This window comes from Myxine glutinosa, chromosome 9 (assembly GCF_964187855.1).
Source record: "Myxine glutinosa chromosome 9, kmMyxGlut1.1, whole genome shotgun sequence".
Lineage (NCBI taxonomy): Eukaryota > Metazoa > Chordata > Myxini > Myxiniformes > Myxinidae > Myxine > Myxine glutinosa.
In genome coordinates, this window is record NC_136269.1 from 54223878 (window position 1) to 54245147 (window position 21270).

Consider the following 21270-nt stretch of genomic DNA (forward strand, 5'->3'; position numbering starts at 1 on the left):
TCTCCCTGTGCTCTGTCCCCCTAATATTCCGACAGGTCGCAAAAGATCTGCCAGCAACCCTCTTATGGTGAAACTGCCAAAATCTAGGCTCTCTGCTCACCTTCACTCTTTCATTCCTCTTTTCTCACACTGCTGGAACAAACTCCCCCACTCCCTTCAATCCCACTCCTCCCTCCAGGTCTTTCAAACAGCTGTTCACCACAATCTCTTATCTTCCCCCATCCAAAACCTTGATCTTTTCTACCCCCGCTAATTCACCCCAGATACACTTTTTTTTGAAATTCCAATTTCTTTCCTGGAAGTGCTTGCAGTGTTATGTTTTATACATCTCCCACCTCCCCCCAAGCCCTCCCCCTCCCACATTTCTCTCGATGTCCTTGCTCTCAAATGTTGTGTTTGTGCCCTTCCCCCTCTCTCTCCATCTTGTGTTCCGCTCCCCTTATTTTGTGTTTTATGTGTCGGTTGACTTTTTGTGTGATTAATGTTCGCTCTTTCACGAGCCTCGATCTTGTATACAAAAAACAAAAAACAAAAAACAACTTTTCATTATTTTGAGCATATGGAAGAAGAAGACAAAGACGAATACAAACGGTGGCGGACGGGCTTTGCATTTTCAGATGCTTTCTAGTTTGTAGGAATTGAATTCCTTCATTACAAATTTTGATTTCTTATTTTCGGCCTCTATTGTGCAATCTATCTTGAAGACAACCTGTCATGTATCAGATTAATCAAGTCGTGAGTCTTGTGCAAATTTATTTTACGGAACTCAAGAATTTATGAGACAGAAAAATAATCGGCTGTAGTTATGAATGAATTAAACTGGGACGCTAATTACATTGAATGATGATGGAACTGCACATATTGCAAGTACCACTACCGGATAGACGTTTTAAGTCTTGCCCTCGGGCTGTCTAGCCTGGGTTGGAATCCCGAACCAGCTACAAACTGTCATCCTGGTGTCTAACAGGAAGGACGAGGCTTCAATGTGTGTGGAACCTCGGATGGACGAGGAAAGCTTTCCTCCATGGAAAGCTTTTGGCCCAAGTCTTTTACAAACCAGTTGGAGCAGGACGTCAAGGAGTGAACGTCGTCACCGATAAGCTCCGTTTTTAACCTTTTTAAGCGCTTTTTTTTATATTTCTTCCCTTTGTAGAATAAAAAAATACGCTTTCCGGCGTTTCTTTGACTTTATTTAATAAAAGTCGTGGAGTAACAGTAACTTCCGTTACTTTTTGTAATGGAGTAACGGATAACGAAATTACTTTTTTGAGTAACGGAGTAACGGATAACGAAATTACTTTTTTGAGTAACGGAGTAACGGATAACGAAATTACTTTTTTGAGTAACGGAGTAACGGATAACGAAATTACTTTTTTGAGTAACGGAGTAACGGGTAACGAAGTTACTTTTTTGAGTAACGATGTCCACCTATGCAAAATATACAGAAGCCATGATGGCAACCAGATTTATAGCCAAAATGGTCGTTAATGTCAGGATATGTGCCAAATTCCACAAAACTGTGATGAAATTTTCCAGTCTTGGTGGATTTCTGTTTTTCTCGAGGCAATTTCAACATTCCTGTCAATCATCTAGGCTAATGTTGTTATGCTATTTTCCTTTGTACAACGCCTTTTCAGAAAGTATTCACACCTCTTGACTTTTTCACATTTTGTTGTGTTACAGCCTGAATTTAAAATGGATTCATTTGAGATTTTTTGTCACCGATCTACAAAAAATATCCCATAATGAATAACAAAGTGAAAACAAATTGATGCAGGTTGTTATGATTCATCCAGTAGAATTAAATGAGTACAAGGTTACAACAACAAAAAACGGACTTATTAGTCGGTAGAGCCGACCTTTCAGCGAGAATCCACTCGTCGCGGCAGATGTTGAAGTGAAGAAGAAGCTTGAAAATCGTCACGTGACCGAAGATAAATTGGTCTGTTGACCAATCTGGGCATCCCATGATGAATACAGACGACGTGAGAGAGATGTAATAGCCTTGTCCCACGTCATTTTTGAGAGATGGCAATTCAACTCTTTCCCAAATGGATTCCTTTACACTTTTCTCTGTCTTTACACTTTTTTCTGTCTTTACAGCAAACCACGTTTTTTCTCTGACTAAGATGGCCACTTGACTTATCAAAGCTGTTACCATGCAGGTTCAAGTGCGTATATACAGCAGAGTTCAAAGCCTCTTCATAAGCTGGACGACGATGTTGGTTCATACTGGCTTTAAGAGTTTGCCGAGTTTCACCTAGTATGTAGGTCTCAGTACATGATGGGTGACCACATCTAATGCCATACACCAAGTCATGTTTCCTATCCTTCCAGATCTTGTCCTTAACATGAAAGAATTGGCTGCACAGAATTCTGTGTGGGTTATATGATGTAAAAATGCCAAATTTGGAGAAGGATCTTCTCACTTTCTCAGACAGCCCGATTGACCATTCCGGATGTGGCTGGGCTGTCTGAAAAAGACTAACAAAGAATATCAGATGCAAAGCATGGCTTAGCTCAGGTAGTGTATGACAACTGTGATGCAGACATAAGCTCACCAAATGGAAAGCTGCCAACTCATTCCCTTGCGATGATCATTACACAACCCTTGCGATGGTTGTCCCATGAGGAAGACACTCATAAAGTTGACACCATTAGATGAATGAGAAAGGATGAAATGTCTCAGCCAATAATAGATGACCAGGATGATGACATCACTTATTATAGTGGTTCAAATGCCAGAGCTGCCCACTAGATTTCCAAACCAACAGGACATGTCACGAGAAAGAGCTAAAGAAAAGGATTTAACAGTTTTTCAGGATTTTTTCATAGTGAGAAATGCCCGGAATTAAATGGTTATTCTTGGGTAAAATGCCAGGGGCATAGAAAAGGCCCCTTTATATAAGGGTATGTGCCATGTGGCAAAGTATAGAAAAGAAGGGACATTCCATAACTTGTAGAAAATGCCAAACAATACAAAATAAAGGGCATTTAAAAAATCTCGTGTGCATGGTGGACTACCCTTGTGTTCTGAGGAGGAACCACGTAATGCTCTAGAAAAGTTCATATAAAGGGGTGCCAATTTGATTCATACACCTGCATGAAGAAGTAAATGTATTTTATTTGCCAGATGTAGTACGCCCCTTTTTCCAAGTTTCCAAGATTCATTTCTAAGAGTTCCCTACATAAATAGTCCTTTACTTTCTGATATTGTGGTTTCCATGCTCTTCTCCTTGGAACAAATGATTTCCTTTTTCCCTACTCCAGCTTATCTCTACATCACACACCAACAGCCTATGTTGTAAAGCACATTCTTCTCCACCTATTGTTTTCACATCCTTGAACATCTTCCTATCTAATCTCCTAACTAGAAAGTAGTCTATCTGACTCTTTATACCACCTGATGCATAAATTTATCAGTCTGATCTGCCTCTTCTTAAACATAGTGTTGCAGACAACCATATATAAAGCATCCCCATACTCGAGTATTTTTACACCTTCAGTGTTTCTATCTCTGAAACCAGACCCACCATGCACACTGTCGTGAAGTAAGATGGTTCCATCCGAGGGATGCCCTCCATCTCCGAAACGTTACTCATGATGCTATTCCGACGCCGACCGCGTGGGGAGGATTTATATACCAGCTATGAGTAAGGATGGGTCATTCCGCTCTCTTGTGCCTTCGAGTTGGTAAGATTGGTGCAAGATCTGTTTTACATTTGCTAATATCTCTGCAATGGCGTAATGGTAATGAAAGTGGCCAGAGATGCTTGCTCAATAGCTTTTGTGTTTTCTTTATAGATCAGTCGCATTCAAGTGAATAAAAGCTCACAGCTTGGAGTTTTGGTGGACCGTCTCGTTTCGTTTCACCACACACACCCTCATATCCTTCTGCTAACTCTTCAACATGTCCATTCAGATTTCCTCCCATCAGAACGACTTATCTCGCTAAACCCTGAAACAACATGCACCAGTGTGTCCCAAAACTCATCCTTCCCCTCATCACTTAATCCTATCTGTGGAGCGTATGTTGATACTATTGTTAATATACGCTTATCAAACAACAGCTTTAGAACTACAACTCTTGCATTTACCCTTCTAACCTCCAACACTCTCTCCACCCACTTCTCAGCCACCATAATCCCAACACCACCAGTACCAGAATCACAACTTATCCAAAATAATTTGTACCTATCATTTTTACCCATGACCATTCTTGCAGCACCACCCCTCCACCTCGTTTCTTGCACAAAGCATACATCCACTCTTCTGCGGCTCAAAGTTTTCCACTATCTCACCAGCTCTGCCATGTATAGTACTCTTATGTCAGTGGGGTAGAGATACTTTAGACCAGGTAGATTTGTGTCGGTAACATTCTGACTGTTGTGAAGAAGAAGAACCACCACCACGTAATAAGTAGAGGACCTGTTTAGCCCGAATGTCGGATGAAGTTGTATATTTATCCCCATTATGAGGAATGGGGCATGTTAACTAGTTATAGGGATTATGTTAACTACTTCCCTGTTCGTCGTTCCCCATGTGATTGATCCTTTGTCCCTTATGGCACCGCAATAGACACTAGTGAGAATGGCAATTAAAGCACATTAAATAATAATAATAATAAAACCAACCGGAAGCCAGTTCGGAGCACTGCCGATGTGATACCACCAGCTGCATCACCATGAAGGTCAGGCAGGCCAAGAGCCACACCCAGAAGGGCAGTGATTGGGTGGGAGTTGACCAACAGAAAGGCCGGAGCAAGAAGCAACTCGCCGATTGGAAGACAAGCGCCAATGACGTCAGAGGTGGGACGTAAAAACCGTGTCCGGCCACGATTCTCTTTTCTCTTCTCCCTCTTCTCTTGGGCCTTCTCGTGCTTCTCGCGCTGGATGTGAAAAAGAGATGGTTGAGCGCTGACGATTCTCCCCCCTTGTCTTCACGTTCTGGACCTCGGTGCAGGCGGTCGTGTGCCGAGACCTTGCTGGGGATTGTGAGGAGGCCGAGTTGCGAACGAAGAGCTGGGAACGAGGAACGATGCGTGGACGAACGCTCGGGCCTGCACGCTTGAGGCCTGGTCCTGCGTACGGACTTCGTGCCAAGGCATGTTCGCGTGCACGGACCTCCGGGGCTGTTCGCGGACTGACGAGACCAGCCAATTGAGTTAAGTACACAACAAATGACACATCTTTATTTTAATTCCAGTTCTTCCAACCCTTTTGTCTATTGGTACAACCTGTTGAGACACACACCCTGTACCCCCGGGACAATGCAGGAACACTGCCCAGTGTTACCACGGCAGCTAACCCAGATGGGGAAAACACAAAACTCAGGTCCCCGTTTCGCCAAAAGGCATATTTGAGGCATGTTTTTTTGTAGCGGAATACACTTCCTAACACCACAACAGAATCAGCTGTGGACAAAAGTTGTAGGTTCACAAAAGTTCAAATTCGCTAAGGAAAGACCTTGCATGATGAAGGATGTCCAGTCGGAGGCCATCATGGAAATACTGCCTGCCCAAGTAATGGCTGATGGTGAGGCTCAAAAGTTTGAGTGACTTAACCTCTTCAAGTGGTTTGTTCAGGAGGTATATGGGAGGGTTTGCCAAACAGTACTTTTGGAGAGACAGAGTGAGAGAGTGAGAGTGTGAAACTTGTCGGGGTTGAAACACATTCCAAATGTTGGAACAACTCCTGGTTCGATCAAGGTCTGCAGTGAGGGAAATGGCTGATGCCTCTGTCTGTCTGAAGGATAAGAAATGATATAGCAAATGGTGGAATCATCAGCAAAAAGATAGTCAGCATTTTCCAGGAAATCAGAAAGATCATTGATGAAGATGAGGAACAAGACAGGACCCAAGACATAGACTGCTTTGGAGTACTAATTCCATTTCTACCCCGAGCCTAGACTATGTATACAAAAAAAAAAGTTGTTCCTCGAAAAAAACAAAACGGATGGACCTGAAACAATTGTTTAACCCCGTTTTTCGCTTCGCACACGTGGGGTAATAACCATATAACAGTGGCAGTTAAAGTGCAAACAAGATAAAAGTAATTTGTTTAAAAATAAAATAATAATTATAACAATGCAAGTAACCTTACCTTTAGCCATCAAAAAAAGTGAATACTTTAATAAAATAAACAATTTCGTGACACAGCGGGCTACTTTGTCAAATTGCCATGTAATTTAGCATTTCACCTGGTACTATGTTCCTAATGACGAAAGAGCAATCTATACCTTTGGTCGGAGGATAAAAAATGGAAATATATTTGGCTGCAGGTAATCCTGCACTGAAAAGTTAGCTTCCGACGTTGAATGTCCTTGTAATACCATTTTTAATCTTGAAACTTTATTCACCTCTATTCTCTGAGCCTTTATTCAAATGGAATTAATCATACAAGACCAGCAAAACGATTGAAGTGACTGGAAATATAGTCATTTAATACACAAGCAAGAGAACAATATTCGTATTAAATATTTGGTTGCATCAAATCTCAAATCAAGACAGACCTTCCGGTTTTGTGCAACTCCATCTTCACAGTCCATGATGGTACAGTCAGCATGCAGGCCCGGTAGCTTGGAGATCTTGTGTTGGTCATCGCCTGGCACATAGAGAACAGCACGCCGAGGCACATACCGTGCCTCACTGTGTTGGTGACGCCGAGATCCCAACAGCGAAATGCATGGCAGACCTATAATTCTCTTGGCCACAGGGAAGCTGGCAAGGTTAAAAGACGAGAAGGAAAATGAACTAAACTTTGCCAATTTAGGCCAGAATACAACCAAGTCATCAAATTGTACACGTTTCAATAATTACCAGTACTTATTTTCGTTTGTATGTTGGTGTTCTTAATAAAAGAAAAATGTCTCACTTAATTCTCCCTGCTAGCATTTCACCAGGTAAAAACCATAGCTAAACATGCCATATATTTGTCAGGAATGAATGAATGAATGATCGTTTAAAAGCCATTTTCCCCGCTAGAGCAGGGGTTAGCCTTGCGGGCCCCATGACAATCATGGTTCCCTGTTTGAGGCAATGTTTTTATGGCTGGATGCCCTTCCTGACGCCAACCCTTAGTCGCCTCTTACGATGCGCAGGGATACGGTGTACCTATTCTAAACCGGGGTACACACCGGGATCATTCATCCCAGCAAGCTGGTACTCAATTTGCCGACCTCGGAAGGATGACATGCTGAGTCAACCCCCCTGGCGTTAATTTAGCGATCAACCGGGATTCGAACCCAGGATCCTAGGATCCCAAGCCTGCACCCTAACCGCTAAACCAACACCAGGATTGCAACAATTGCAACAATTATTATTATATCAGTTATTATTACAGTCAATTGCAACATATATTATTTTGATTAAACTAATGAGCAAACAATGGAAAGGCACTGGGAGTTACCTAAACATGATCAATACATTATCAAAACCCATGTGTGTAATAACCAAAACAAAGAAAAAAAGACAAAGTCAGAGCCCCCGTGGTTTTAGTAATTTTGCTGTGCACAGTTAAAGGCCGCCAGTCGGCCATCTTTGGTCGGACTACAAAACAAAATCTTCTGCATACGTATAATCTCATGCGTTGTCTTTGTGCCAAGTTTGAACAAAATCGGTCCATGCATGTCCGAAAAATGGTTGGGTGACACGTTTAAGTAACAAAATAGCTGCCAGTCGGCCATCTTGGATCTGATCTAAAAAAAAAGAAAAAGGACGTGCGTATGTAAGCCATCACTCATTATCTGTTTGCTAAGTTTGAACAAGATCGGTAAATGCATGTCTGAGATATGGTTGCGGACACATGCACGCACAAACCTATGGATGCACAGATGAGACCCAATCCATAAGCCCCCGCTTCGGACTAAGTCCAACGGGGGCTAAACAAAATACACCACTGTGATGTCAGGCATAATACTTATGCAACAGCTCAATGCAAACTTATAGAGCAAGTGCAAGTTTCGGAAATAAAAAAATGTTGTACATCTTGCATCATCTCCACATAAAAATTAATAAATGTAATAAAAATAATGTATGATGTAATAAAATCAATGGTCTTGGATATTTTAAAGACAAAGTGTTCTTTCGCTGGAGGATACTTCAGTGGTGAAAATGTGTATCTTGGTAGTTGAAAGGCTAATAGTAAGGGAACACCTCCATCTGCTTCTTTAGACCTTACTATGCATTGATACCTGGAGGAGTTTACACTATGCAAATAAAATGGAAGGATCAAGTGAGCAGGGTATCATCAAATTGCGCACGACATGTGCTTTGGCGCTTTGGCAAATGAACATCAGAAAAGCTAGCATGTGGAGATGATACAAGCCAGCAATGAAATCCTTGGTATAGTCGGGAGGAAAGTAGAGAGGGGCTTGGAGGTTAAGGCTGCAGCCTTTGAGAACAGGCAGGCATTGATCCCATCTGCCATCTGAACCTGTTGCTGAAGAGACAATGCTGATCAGAATTTCCTCTACTTTGAGGTGAAAAACACTGTGTCCAGGAGCTAGAACTGATGCAGTGATGCACGCTCACAGCCACGAGCCACAGCCACATATATGAACAAACAAAGTGGGAGCAGTTGTGGGAGGCCAACGTGGGAACAGAGATGGATTGCTCACACGAGCTTTATAGAATCAAACAAAAATTATGACATTCTGCCTTGCCATCAGTGGAGTCCACAGTCAAGCCATTTATGGTGAGGTAGGGAATGGATGGAGGCATAATCGCGAGCTAGACAGAACGAAGCACAACCATGTCTTTGGGGGAAAAAGACAGGTAGGAGAGCTAAGCCTTAAAATTGTTGGGATGCTGTTTTCTGATTTGCCTGCGGATAAACATGCACTTGTTGTAGGCCCTCTGACAGATTAGCTATCCATGTTGAGAAAGAAAGTTGCTCACTAACAAATGCCATGATACAAGATTTTATGCACCAGAACTTAGAGGATGGATAGTATAGCTGCAAATGAAATCGGATAATCCTGTGCATGAAAGCAAGGCGGATTTGTGAAAGCACTCCCAGGTAGAGTCAATTATGGCAGCAGAGGAGTTTGAAGATCTATATGTTGTGGTGGAAAAGAAGCTCTCTCATGACAGTTAGAGAAATTTGGATACAAGTGCCTTTCAAACAGACTTCATACTTTACCGAAGCAGATAAGTCATACGCATAACCAAAAAGAATGAAAAGGTACAGGCGTAAAACAAAGTTCTTAATGTTTGCCTTTTATTTCAACACAAGTAAAAAGCATATGAAATATAATTGGTTGGAACAGTTTAGAAAGACTTAGAATTGGGGGGTTTTTTTTGTATACAAGATCGAAGCTCGTGTAAGAGCTAACATCAATCACAAAAAAAAAACGGACACATAAAACATATGATAAAGGGAGTGGGAGACAAGTTGGGGAGAGAGAGGAAAGCACACAAGTACAACAGCAGATAACAGGGACATCGGTTGATGCCTAATAAATAAAGAAGAAAAAGCACACCTGACACTCGGCCGAGGCTTCAGACCCTGGTGTTGGGCTAGCGGCTAGGGTGCCGGCTTAGGATCCTAGGATCCTGGGTTCGAATCCCGGTCAATCGCTGAATTAACACCAGGGGGGTTGACTCAGCCTGTCATCCTTCCGAGGTCGGCTAATTGAGTACCAGTTCACTGGTAATTCCCTGTTTGTCGTTAAAGGCGGCAAAAAGGGTTGGCGTCAGGAAGGGCATCCGGCCGTAAAACATTGCTTCAAAAAGGGGACCGAAAAACAACAACAACCACGGTTCCCAAAAAAGGCCAACCCCCGCTTTGCGGGGAAAAATGGCCTCTAAAGGTGTTTTTTTTTTTTTTTTAACCGAGACATAAATGAACACTTATTTTACTCTGCGAGTGTTGCATATCACATGCAGTGAATATCGCCTCACTGTGTCTTGCATTTATTGTTAATTTTGAAAAACACTTTTGTACACCGCCCTTGAGGCTCGGTTTGCAAGCCACCGTCTACAATTCCAATAGAAGAGACAATCACTTTTATGGAAAATGTTTTTCGAGTTTGTTTTATCCTCAATAATAGACCGTAGTAAACACACTTTGTAAACATAAAAAATTGTCACAAAAACTTTGTATAAAAAAAAAAAAAAAAAAAAAAAAATTTCACTTTGTAAAACAAACAAACACCGCGGGTAAACATAAAAGATTGGCCTTTAAAACCTGACTCAAATCGTCCTCATGAAGGGGGACAGATATCAATCGGTACAAACACACAAACTGACATTGTGTTATATATGTCTGGTATTTAGGAAGGAAAGTCCATTATAACAGCTTCTTTAAAAACTGGTGACAAGTGTAGGGTACTTTGAATTCCTCGTTTTCCATTTAAATCTCTGTCTGCATAATTTAGAGTAATTGCTCTTCTTGATCCTTCCCACCGTCGTCTGACAGTTTAATGTTGGACAATCTTGTTGCACATTCAGTTGATCAGACTTGAGATTAATTACCTCTAAGCCCTCTTGTTTTCAGCATATTTTACTTGCTCGACATGGACTCAGTATGTACTACGTAAATAAGCTTGAGGCCAGCATTTAATGAAAGGGTGTGTGAATGAAGGAGTGACAAGGGGAACAATGCGCTGTTAACTGTCTTTTGATCGATGCAGAGAAAGTACAACTTTGTAAAAAAAAGAAGAAGTTAATACAGGTTCGTTTTATGAAAAAAGTGCCTCCGGAAATTGGTGATGACAATGAAGTACACAGAAAGAAAGGATCAATGCTTTTATTCTTTGTTCAACATATAACGAAGGTACCACCAACTAGTACAGCTATCCAAGGCCAGGCTCAGCTCTGACCTTCTGACCACCGAGTGGTCTTCATCCGGGACCGCGCTGGCATAGTGTCAAAGGCGATGAGTACGCTCATCTCTCCAAGGTGGAGGAGGCATCACATTGCATGTGACACTGGGTGTGGTCATGTGTTTGTGTGAAGTACACAAAAAAATTACAAGAGACGCCACACAAACAAAATGTTAACACAAACCCACATTTCAATTACCTCACCTTGTTTGTCTGTTAAAAGTAATTGGACGACACAATTAAATGCATTATAGTACAGTATTTATTTTGCATAGAAATATTCTGCATGTACCAATTTTCATGACAATGGATAGCATTTGCTAATGATGATACCGCTACTACCACTAACACTACTAATACTAATTATTTCCACCTTATTGTGGGATCGGCTGAGAGAATTTCTTGGCACAAGTCTTTCGTGAAGCAACTGGCTCAGCGTGTTTGACTGAAGGTGATTTGGGCAGGAATTTGAAATTATCCAGGGTCACAAAAAAAATCCGAGGAAAAAAAATTACAAAACCATCGCAAATTGTGCATTAATCTATCTCTTTGCTGATGACACTACTCTCTGTCGCTCCATTCCTCATCCCTCAGATCGGCAGTCTGCAGCCTCCTCACTCTCTGCAGACCTGGACAAAATCACAGACTGGGCAAACAAGTGGAACATGTCTTTCAATCCTGACAAATCTCACACTCTTACGAAGTCTCTCCGAAAAGACTGACTGGACAACCCTCCCATCCACTTTCTGAATAATCATCTCCAAGAAGTTCCGTCACTCAAGCTTTTGGGTCTCACTATCTGCCATGATCTTTCCTGGGAAAACCACATTTCAAATCTGGCCTCCAAAGCCAGTCGCCGACTGGGCATCCTCCGTCGTGCGAAGTCCTTCCTTGGCACACCTGAGCTCCTCACCACATCCAAGGCTTTCATCCGCAGCTCAATGGAATACTGCTCTCCCCTCTGGGCTGGTGCTCCTGCCTCACATCAAGCTCGTCTTCACGCTGTTGAAACCAAAGCGTTCAGAATCGTTGGAATCGCCCGCGATGAAGCTAACTCCAAGAGCCTCTCACTCACTCACCGCAGGCAGGTTGGTGGTCTTTCCATCCTCTACCGACTCCTCTCAGGCCTTGCCCCCCCCAGCTCTCTCTGGGCTCTGTCCCCCAAATATTCCTACAGGTCGCACAAGATCTGCCTGCAACCCTCTTATGGTTAAACTGCCAAAATCAAGACTCTCTGCTCACCTTCACTCCTTCATTCCTCTTTTCTCCCACCTCTGGAACAAACTCCCTCACTCTCTTCAATCCCACTCCTCCCTCCAGGTTTTTCAAAACAGCTGTTCCCCACCATTTCTTATCTTCCCCCATCCAAAACTTTGATCTTTTCTACCCCCGCTAATGTCACCCCAAATCCACTTTTTTGAAATACCAACTTCTGTCCTGGAAGTCCTTGTGTTTTATACTTCTCCCACCCCACCCCCCTTCCCACACCTCCTCCCACCAAGCCCTCTCCCTCCCACACATCTCCTGATGTCCCTGCTCTCAAATGTTGTGTTTGTGTGCTTCCCCTTCTCTCCCCATCTTGTCTACCGCTCCCTCTTTTTATACATTTTGTTTGTCTGTTTGATTTGTTTGTGAAATAAATGTTAGCTCTTTCATGAGACTCGATTCTGCATACAAAAAAAAAAAATTAAACGGAAATATCAGTAATAAATATTATCTATTAGCACAACAACAAATAGCCAACACATGCCTCTTCCACTTTTTATATTATAACCTGTGCCGTATTTACATTTAAAATTACTACAGTTGTAAAATTTTAAATAAAGAGCTCATTCTAATCACTAATTCTTGATTTACTTGAGTTATTTAGCTGCTTACAGAATGCAACCATAATCTACTTCATCTATATATATATAAAACACAGTTTGTGTGTGTGTGTGTGTGTGTGTGTGTGTGTGCGTGTAATGTTACCGGTAGACTCCTAAACGGAGAGGCTCACGTACTTGATATTTGGCACAGACATGGCCATTGAGCCTGGGACGAACATGGCCGACCTAAAAATTTATTTAATAATATTTTTTTTACCATATTTTTACCTCAGCGCGAAATATTATGACCGGAATCTGACCAGTAGCAGAGCAGCGCGCTGATTCGCTCAGAGCGTTCACGTGATGTTCGTTGCCGCCATTAACTTCGCACGTATTTCAGAGCGAAAAGCAATTGCGTTTTTGCCGGGTACTTCTGCATGATTAGCATTTAGCATGATTTAGCATAGATAGTAGCATGTTTCACGTAGATTTTTTTTCAGCGAGCAGAAGTACCCGGCATTGTACGAATAATATATAGATAGTGCCGTGTAGGGCGGAGTGATGCCGCTGTGGGAGGGACCGAGCAAGGTCGCTGTGGGCGGGACCGAGCGAGGTCGCTGTGGGCGGGGCTGGGCGAGGTCGCTGTAGGCGGGACCGAGCGAGGTCGCTGTGGGCGGGACCGAGCGAGGCAGCTATGGGCGGGGCCGAGAGAGGTCGCTGTGGGCGGGGCCGAGCGAGGTCTGCGTTAGTGCGTTGCCGTTGCCTGGTATAAAAAGATGGTGCTTGATGCTCTCTGCGTCAAGATACGGACTTGATGTCCGTATCTTTACAACAGACATTCCAATGATGATGATGATAAATGTAATACCACTCAAGGCCCACAACTCAAGAGAGTGGAAAAAAACAATAAAATGAACAAAAATACGGGGAAGGAGAAGCAACCACTCAGAAGAATGACAGAAAATCATTTCCCTTAAATTTACCGTGTTCACCAACTAGCACGACCAGATACAGGACACCAAAATAATTTCCCTTACACATATCGTGTCCACCAACCAGCAAGACCATACCACTTACCTCTGGATCAAACTGTATTGCAAATATTCAAACGGTTTTTACATTGTGCTGTCTCCTAGCAACCAATGAAATTTTTCAAAAATATTGTAGTACATTTATTTTTTAATAATGTACCATATTTACAGCAGTATATTTATTTACGCCATGAGTAAGGAAGGAAAATTTCCAGCGCGCTGATTCGCTCATTCGCGCTCATTGATGACGATCACGATCACGTGATGACGTGATCACGAATGATGTTCGTGATGCGATCACGTGATGTTCCTTGCCGCCATAAACTCACAGCAAGTAGCATAGATTTTAGCATGATTAGCATTTAGCATGATTTAGCATAGATAGTAGCATGTTTCACATAGATTTTTTTTCAGCGAGGAATATTATACACGGATTCTGACCGGTGGCAGAGCAGCGCGCTGATTCGCTCAGAGCAATCACGTGATGTTCCATCTCCGCCGCCAGTTGGCTTCACTTTTCACGGAGTATGAGCGTTCTATATATTTTCAATTCAGTGCGCCGACTCGCTCACGTACTTGATTTGTGGCATATACATGGCCATTGGGCCTTCACGGTGTAATTTGTGCGAGGCTTTTGTCCGAGTGAGCTTGAGTCGAGAGGGCGAATGTACGGGTTGGGAATGTACGGGTCTCCCTTCCCCCACCCGGCAACGCCGGTACTGGAGGGCGTCACAGGATCGGTGAGTCTCCAAAATCCGCTTCGTGCTATTGCGAAGATTCAGGACGATGTCGCGATTGTTGTGCTGCTCTCCGACCATGAGAACTGCAATGTCATTGTTGACTGGCCCTCCCCCTCCCCCTCCCCCTTCCCCCATCCCCCTCCCCCTCCCCCTTCCCCCATCCCCCTCCCTCCTCTCCCATCCCTCCCCCTCTCCCCTCTCCCATCCCTCCCCCTCCCCTCCCCCCCTCTCCTCTCTCCCCCCTCCCCCTCCCTCCATCCCTCACCCCCCCTCCATCCCTCACCCCCCCTCCATCCCTCACCCCCCCTTTCCCATCCCTCCCCCTCCCCTCCTCCCCTCCTCTCCTCCCCTCCCCCCCGTCCCCCGCCCGGCAATGCCGGGTACTTCTGCTAGTTTATTATAATAAATGTTGACCATAATCCAAAATTCCGTTGACATGAAACTGACTGGTGTTACTTCAAAAATTTTGCTTGGGGTTTTTTATATATTTTTTGTATACAACATCGAGGCTCGTGTAAGAGCTAACATTGATCACAAAAAGACAAACTGACACATAAAACATGAAACATATGATAAAGGGAGCAGGAGAACAAGCTGAAGAGCAGGGACATCGGGAGATCTGTGGGTGGGAGCGGTAAAAAAAACACATGGACACTGCTAAGACTTCCAGGAAAGAAGTCGGTATTTCAAAGAAGTGGATCTGGGGAGAATTAACGGGGGTAGAAAAGATCAAGGTTTTGGATGGGGGCATATAAGAGATGGTGGTGGACAGCTGTGTTAGAGAACATGAAGAATCGATGAGTTTCTGGCATGCAAGTGGGTGTAGGTGCGAATGTTTTCGTGTCATCTCACCCAAATTCGATCGCACTAGTTTTCATTGTGCCATTGGCATGGACATTACGCCGCGCCGGTACAATTTTGAGAGATGTTCGGCCCGCCGTTCGTTCACGCCATTGACATGGGCGCTACGTTGGTATGATTTCATCATTTTGAGCAATGATTGCCCCATAATTCGTTCACTCCATTGACACGGAAGTTACGCCATGCCAGTACGATTTTAATCATTGCCTAGCCCTGTCGTTGGCAACTGTGACATACAATCCCAATTTAAAATACTGTACATTTCATCATTGATTTACTGACCAACATGATTTTAAAAATGTATTTTACAGATAAAAATCACACTTTTCTTTCTTCAGGTCATGTATCCACAGAAACTACCAAATTAATCAGAAGCTGCATTCCAAATGCGAAAAGGATGACTTCTCAAGAGCAAAAAGAAGCACGATGAAAATGACATTGAGAGAATAAGGCAAGAAGAGCACATTTGTCTGTGACCGATTTAAATGCATTTAGAGCACAAAACAGAGTTTAGCAGAGATTTGCTAGTCAACAAATGGATGATCAGAGAACATAAAGGTAGACACAAAATGGTCTCTAGCATCAGGGAAGGTGGCAAGCAATGTCTGAACAGGCAGCTAATCAAATATATAAAGCTCATTCACAAACCACTTCATCAAATATATGCTTTGGTGGAAGTGTTGAGGTGGCTGTTGATGGCTATCTCTTGGTCATTGGTGATGTAATGTTTTAAGGTATGTATTGCCAATTCAGCAGGTATGGTGTGGACAATGAAATTACATCAAATGAGACCATAATTTTATCACTGACAGTGGACATTTCTGATTTCGTCAATCCTCGCCATGTTTTGTGTTAGCTGCGATTGTGGGTTCCGCTTTGGTGTTTTCTACATTGTGTGCTGAATGTGTTGTTAAGTGCTTGAGTCAGTGGAAAAGATAATCAACCAGATTGTAGGTAAGTGCTCCTCAGAGGGCCACAATGGGTTGTAGGGGGACACCAATATTACTGTGAATGTTTGGTAACCCGTAGAAGCATGGAATGTTGGAGTCGGTAGGTCTCATGGCATCCCCATTTTGTGAAGAGGTTTACATCACAGTTTCTGTAAGGTGGTACTCACCTGCTTATAAATTGCTTGGTATTGCTTCCGTAGGTTTTGTCGTCATCAAATACAGCTTTGGCTTTGTGGTTTTAATCCACACTGTTCATTATGACGGTGGCATGGCCTTTGTCGGCAGAGACTATTATGATATTAGCTTTATATAGCCTGAAGTTTTGGTAGGTAGAATAGGATAAACATAACCACCTTTAGAGGCCATTTTCCCCCGCAAAGCGGAGGTTGGCCTTTTTTGGGAACCGTGGTTGTTGTTGTTTTTTGTCCCCTTTTTTGAAGCAATGTTTTACGGCTGGATGCCCTTCCTGACGCCAACCCTTTTTGCCGCCTTTAACGACAAACAGGGAATTACCAGTGAACTGGTACTCAATTAGCCGACCTCGGAAGGATGACAGGCTGAGTCAACCCCCCTGGCATTAATTCAGCGATCGACCGGGATTCGAACCCAGGATTCTAGGATCCTAAGCCGGCACCCTAGCCACTAGCCCAACACCAGGGATTAGGATGATTAGGATTAGGATGATGGTAGGTAGAATAGGATGATCAAATTAAATGCTTGTTTTTTTTTTCGCTTTCCAAGAGAACGAGGCCCATGGAGAAGCAAGGCTAAACTAACAGTGGGGTAGAGTGGTAGAAGGAGCAACAATTGAGCACAACCAGTAAGGAAATAAAATAACAGGAAAGGAAGAGAGAGAAGAGGAAACACTGAAATCAGCAAGTAACAAGAAGGAAATGAAGATTTGGGATAAGATGAGGGGTGACACAAGGTGGAGGTGCACTACCTGCTTGAAGCCCTGGAAGGAAGAGTGGAGAAGGACTGCTTCCAGAAGGTGGTTCCATAGACAGCAGAAGTGAGGAATAAAGGAGTTGAGGTGCATTGTCAGCTTGGATTTTGGAAGTTTAACCAGGAGAAGGTTACCGGAAGAACATGTGCATCCTGCAACTGGCGGGGAGGGTCGGAGGACAGAAAGCAGAGGGATCCATATCAGAGAAGTGGCAGTAGAAAACAGAGAGACGACCAGCATGTCTTTGAAGTGGTGAAAGCAACAGTTCACAAGCCTTGTCGCTACAGATTTCAATTGTGTTGAGAGCTTTGGATTCCACAAAATCCAGGAAAGACAGATGTGAGGCTAGGGTGCCAACACATAGTAGAGAGCAGTACTCCATTGAGTAATGGACAAAGGACTTGTAAAAAGTGTATCAGTCTGCTTTTCTAAGGATAAACTTGGATCGAAGGAGGATTCCCAGTCTGCGACTGACTTTGGAGGCCAGCTTTGTTATGTGGTCAGCCCAGGAAATGTCATGGGTGATGGAGAGGCCTAGATGTTCAGATGACTGAACATCTTCTAGTGGCTGACCATGCAAATAGACAGGTGGGTTATTTTGATGATCCTTCCGGAGCAACAGGGTGAAACAGAGATTTTCCAGGATTAAGGGACATGTTACAGTCATCACATTAGCCTCTATTCAATTCCAGATCAGCAGAGTGATGCAGTTATAGTCTACCGAGCAGTATATGTGGTAGTCATCTGCAAAAAAAGGAAGAGATGGCTTGTTAGAGCATGGGAAAGGTCATTCTAAAGATGAGGAACGAGACTGGTGCCAAACACACTGTTTTGGGGGTAACTCCAGTCGAAAGAGGCTCCATTGAAAGCGACATCTTGACTTCATGAATGGAGGAATTAAGAAATGCAGGAATGAAGGCAGATTTCAATGCTACAGGCAGAGAGCCTGGCAAGCAAAGCAGGATGCCAAACTGTGTTGAATTCCCCAGATATATCCATGGAGATGGTCCTGACATCTTGATTTAGATTTAGAGCCTGTTATTAAGATGGAGGAGCTAAATAACAGAACAGCAGATTCACCGACTGAAAGAAGATGATAAGGGAACAGGGAGATGTACACATCACACATTATGTGGATGAGTGGCAGAAAAAGGAAATCGCCTGTCCTTGATAAACTCCCTAAATGCAAGCTTTCTCCACACCACTTTGTTCCTCCTTTCTCGCATTTCTGAAACTGCTGCATCAATATGATTCTATCTCACTCTTCCGTTCAGAGCTTTAAAAGCAAGTGGTGCATTCTCATCTCATGCACCTCTTTCCCATATCGTGATATTTTCTACCCCCATTAATCCATCCTAACCGAACTCTCTTACTTTGAAGGTTACCGGTTTCCTCTTCCTCTTCCTCTTCCTCTTCCTCTTCCTCTTCCTCTCTCTCTCTCTCTCTCTCTCTCTCTCTCTCTCTCTCTCTCTCTCTCTCTCTCTCTCTCTCTCGTGATTTGGGTGTGGCGTCATGGCCACCGTATGCAGCTGCTCTGTTTTGTGGTGAGTCGTCAGTGTATTGTTTTTGTCCCTACAGCTCCCCCACCCCCTCTCTCTTTTCCCGTTACATCCTATGTGCCTCTGGCGTTTTGTTTTCTGGTTTTCTACTCCTTTGTGTTCGAGAGAGAGAGAAAGATTGAGAGCGGGCCTATTATGGGTGCGGCCTATCAGTTTTGACGACGCTTTGTAAGCCTTGTTTATGCATATAAAGCGTTTTTGGTTTTTTTATTTTAGCTTGATTTATTTAGGCTCGATACCTTCTTGTCCGTTTCGGACAAGAAGGGGGCGATAATATTGTCGACATGGCGAATGCATGCTCTCCATGTGAGGGTTTAACCCGGGAAGCATGCATTTCTGTTCCTCCCCCCTCCTACACCCCCCATTAATCGGGGAGTTCCTGTAGAGGACATTATCCTCGCAGTTGGGAATATTTTTGGTGATGAAAATATTCGTGCTGCATCACGTATGAATCAGAAAGTAGTTGTTTTCGTTTCATACGATGAACTCGTCCATGATGTTGTAAGTGCCGGGATAAGCACAGCGAGTGGTCATTTTATGATGGCGTCGCCGATGTTGACTCCCGGGACGAGAGTCGTTATATCGAACGCACCTCCATTTATTTCTAATCACAAGATTATGGCCGTGTTATCATGTTATGGTAAAATGGTGTCCAGGATCTCGACAATTCCTCTTGGCTGTCTGAATGAACGTGTAAACACGTCATGAGTTTCCGAAGGCAGGTCCTACATTGTCCTACCAGACCGTGGGGGTGATACGGGGCCTCAATATCTCGTTTAAAATAAACTTCGAGGACACGAACTACCAGCTGTATGCATCATCCGCCACCTTAACATGTTTTCAATGCGGAGCGTTCGGACATTTAAAACGCTTTTGTCCCAAAGCCTCGTGTGTCAGGTGTGGCAAAAAAGGTTACACTGATGCGGTGTGTAAGGAGGAGGATACCGTGACTGCACGAATTAACATTCCTATTGGGAAGGAGGTTACCGTTACTCCACCACTTAATGATTCCAACGAAGAGGAGGTTACCGTTACTCCACAAATTAACATTCTCAGCGAGGAGGAGGTTACCAGTACTCAAATCAACATTCCCAACGAGGAGGAGGTTACTGTTACTCCACAAACTAACATTCCCAATGAGGAGGAGGTTACCGGTACTCAAATCAACATTCCTAATGAGGAGGAGGTAAACGTTAATGCACCGCTTAATGTTCCCAATGAGTGTAAAACCAGGGGCTCAACCTCCAATGTTATTCCACCTCTGCAAAGCATTGCTATGGATACCGAATCTAAATTGGTGACTAGTAAACGAAGAGCACCTGATGAGTCATCAACACCAGGTGCTGTTAAAAAGGTTGTGCTCCATGTGCAGACCTTCCGTGCAGAAACTCTTCAGGATACTCCTGAAATCTCTTTGCAAAACGTTGACCAGATAAATGAAACGGAACACCTGGAGAAGTGCAACGGGATTCAAATGGTACAACAAAGTGCTTCCATTACCCGCACGGACGAGGGTGATGACGTAAATATGGCTGATAGCGAGTCGGTGAATGATACGTCATTGATCCGACCACATGAAGGTGATCAAACTATGGTCCAACATAATTATGCCCATTTAGCAAATGAGAGTGTAAACACAAATCCACAGGAATGTGGAAACAAATGAAATAACTAAATTTGAGGAAAGTCGGTCAGGCTGCTGATGTTTCCCAAACCCAACACTCTTGGGACCCCCCAGACGCTGGCATACTTGTTCACAAAACAGGAATGGCTGAAGGTATTTACCCAGACCCCTTTGGGGCAATGTCTGAATTATCGGAATCAGAGGAGGAGGTGTATGTGACGGTTGTATCACAATCAATGGTAGATCAGCCCCAAGTCCCTCCTCATCTTGTTCTCTCATTTCTCAATGAAACTTACAGACAACGGAATGTTGTAATTTTTGATCATTTCCCCGACTTGGCTTCCTTTATTCAGGCTGCAAAACTGGTCCTAAAAAAATCTGAGGAACTAAACCTCATAAAATCACAGTTCAATTGACTAAATAAAATAATAAAAAGACAAAGTTTGAATTTTCTCAGCATCAGACAAAATTCACAAACAAATAATGAAGACACTCACTCTTGCAACTCTGAATGTAAATGGTGGTGGGGCGAGTAACATCCGCCAGATCCAAGCAAATAGTTTATTCAAACAGAAATAAGTTGATGTGATCTTACTGCAGGAAACTCATCATTGAGAAGGTTGAACATGACTGGAGCAGCATTTTTTAAGGTAAATGCTTCTTCAGTAACATGTCATCTGTATCTGCTGGAGTTGGGTTCTTGTTAAAACCAGGACTTGTACCTGACTCTTGCCTCTTTCAGGAGGTGATAAAGGGCCGGTTTGCTTCCCTGGAACTGGTGATTAATACCCAAAAATTTATCATTTTTAATGTATATGCACCAAGTGAAAGTACTGACCGTAAAACTTTCTTTACTGTCGTGGTAAACCATTTAAAATTGATTGACCTCAATCAGTGCATATGCATGGGGGGTGATTTCATTTGCAG

The 21270-nt window shown here is 43.3% G+C and overlaps 1 protein-coding gene across 1 annotated transcript in view; it reads right to left on the reverse strand.

Moving 5' to 3' along the window:
• CLYBL (citramalyl-CoA lyase) overlaps positions 1–21270 on the reverse strand; it is a 105607-nt gene that overhangs the window by 45168 nt on the left and 39169 nt on the right. The window contains 1 exon segment of the mRNA XM_078784350.1: positions 6511–6718. Coding sequence (XP_078640476.1) covers positions 6511–6718 — 208 coding nt within the window.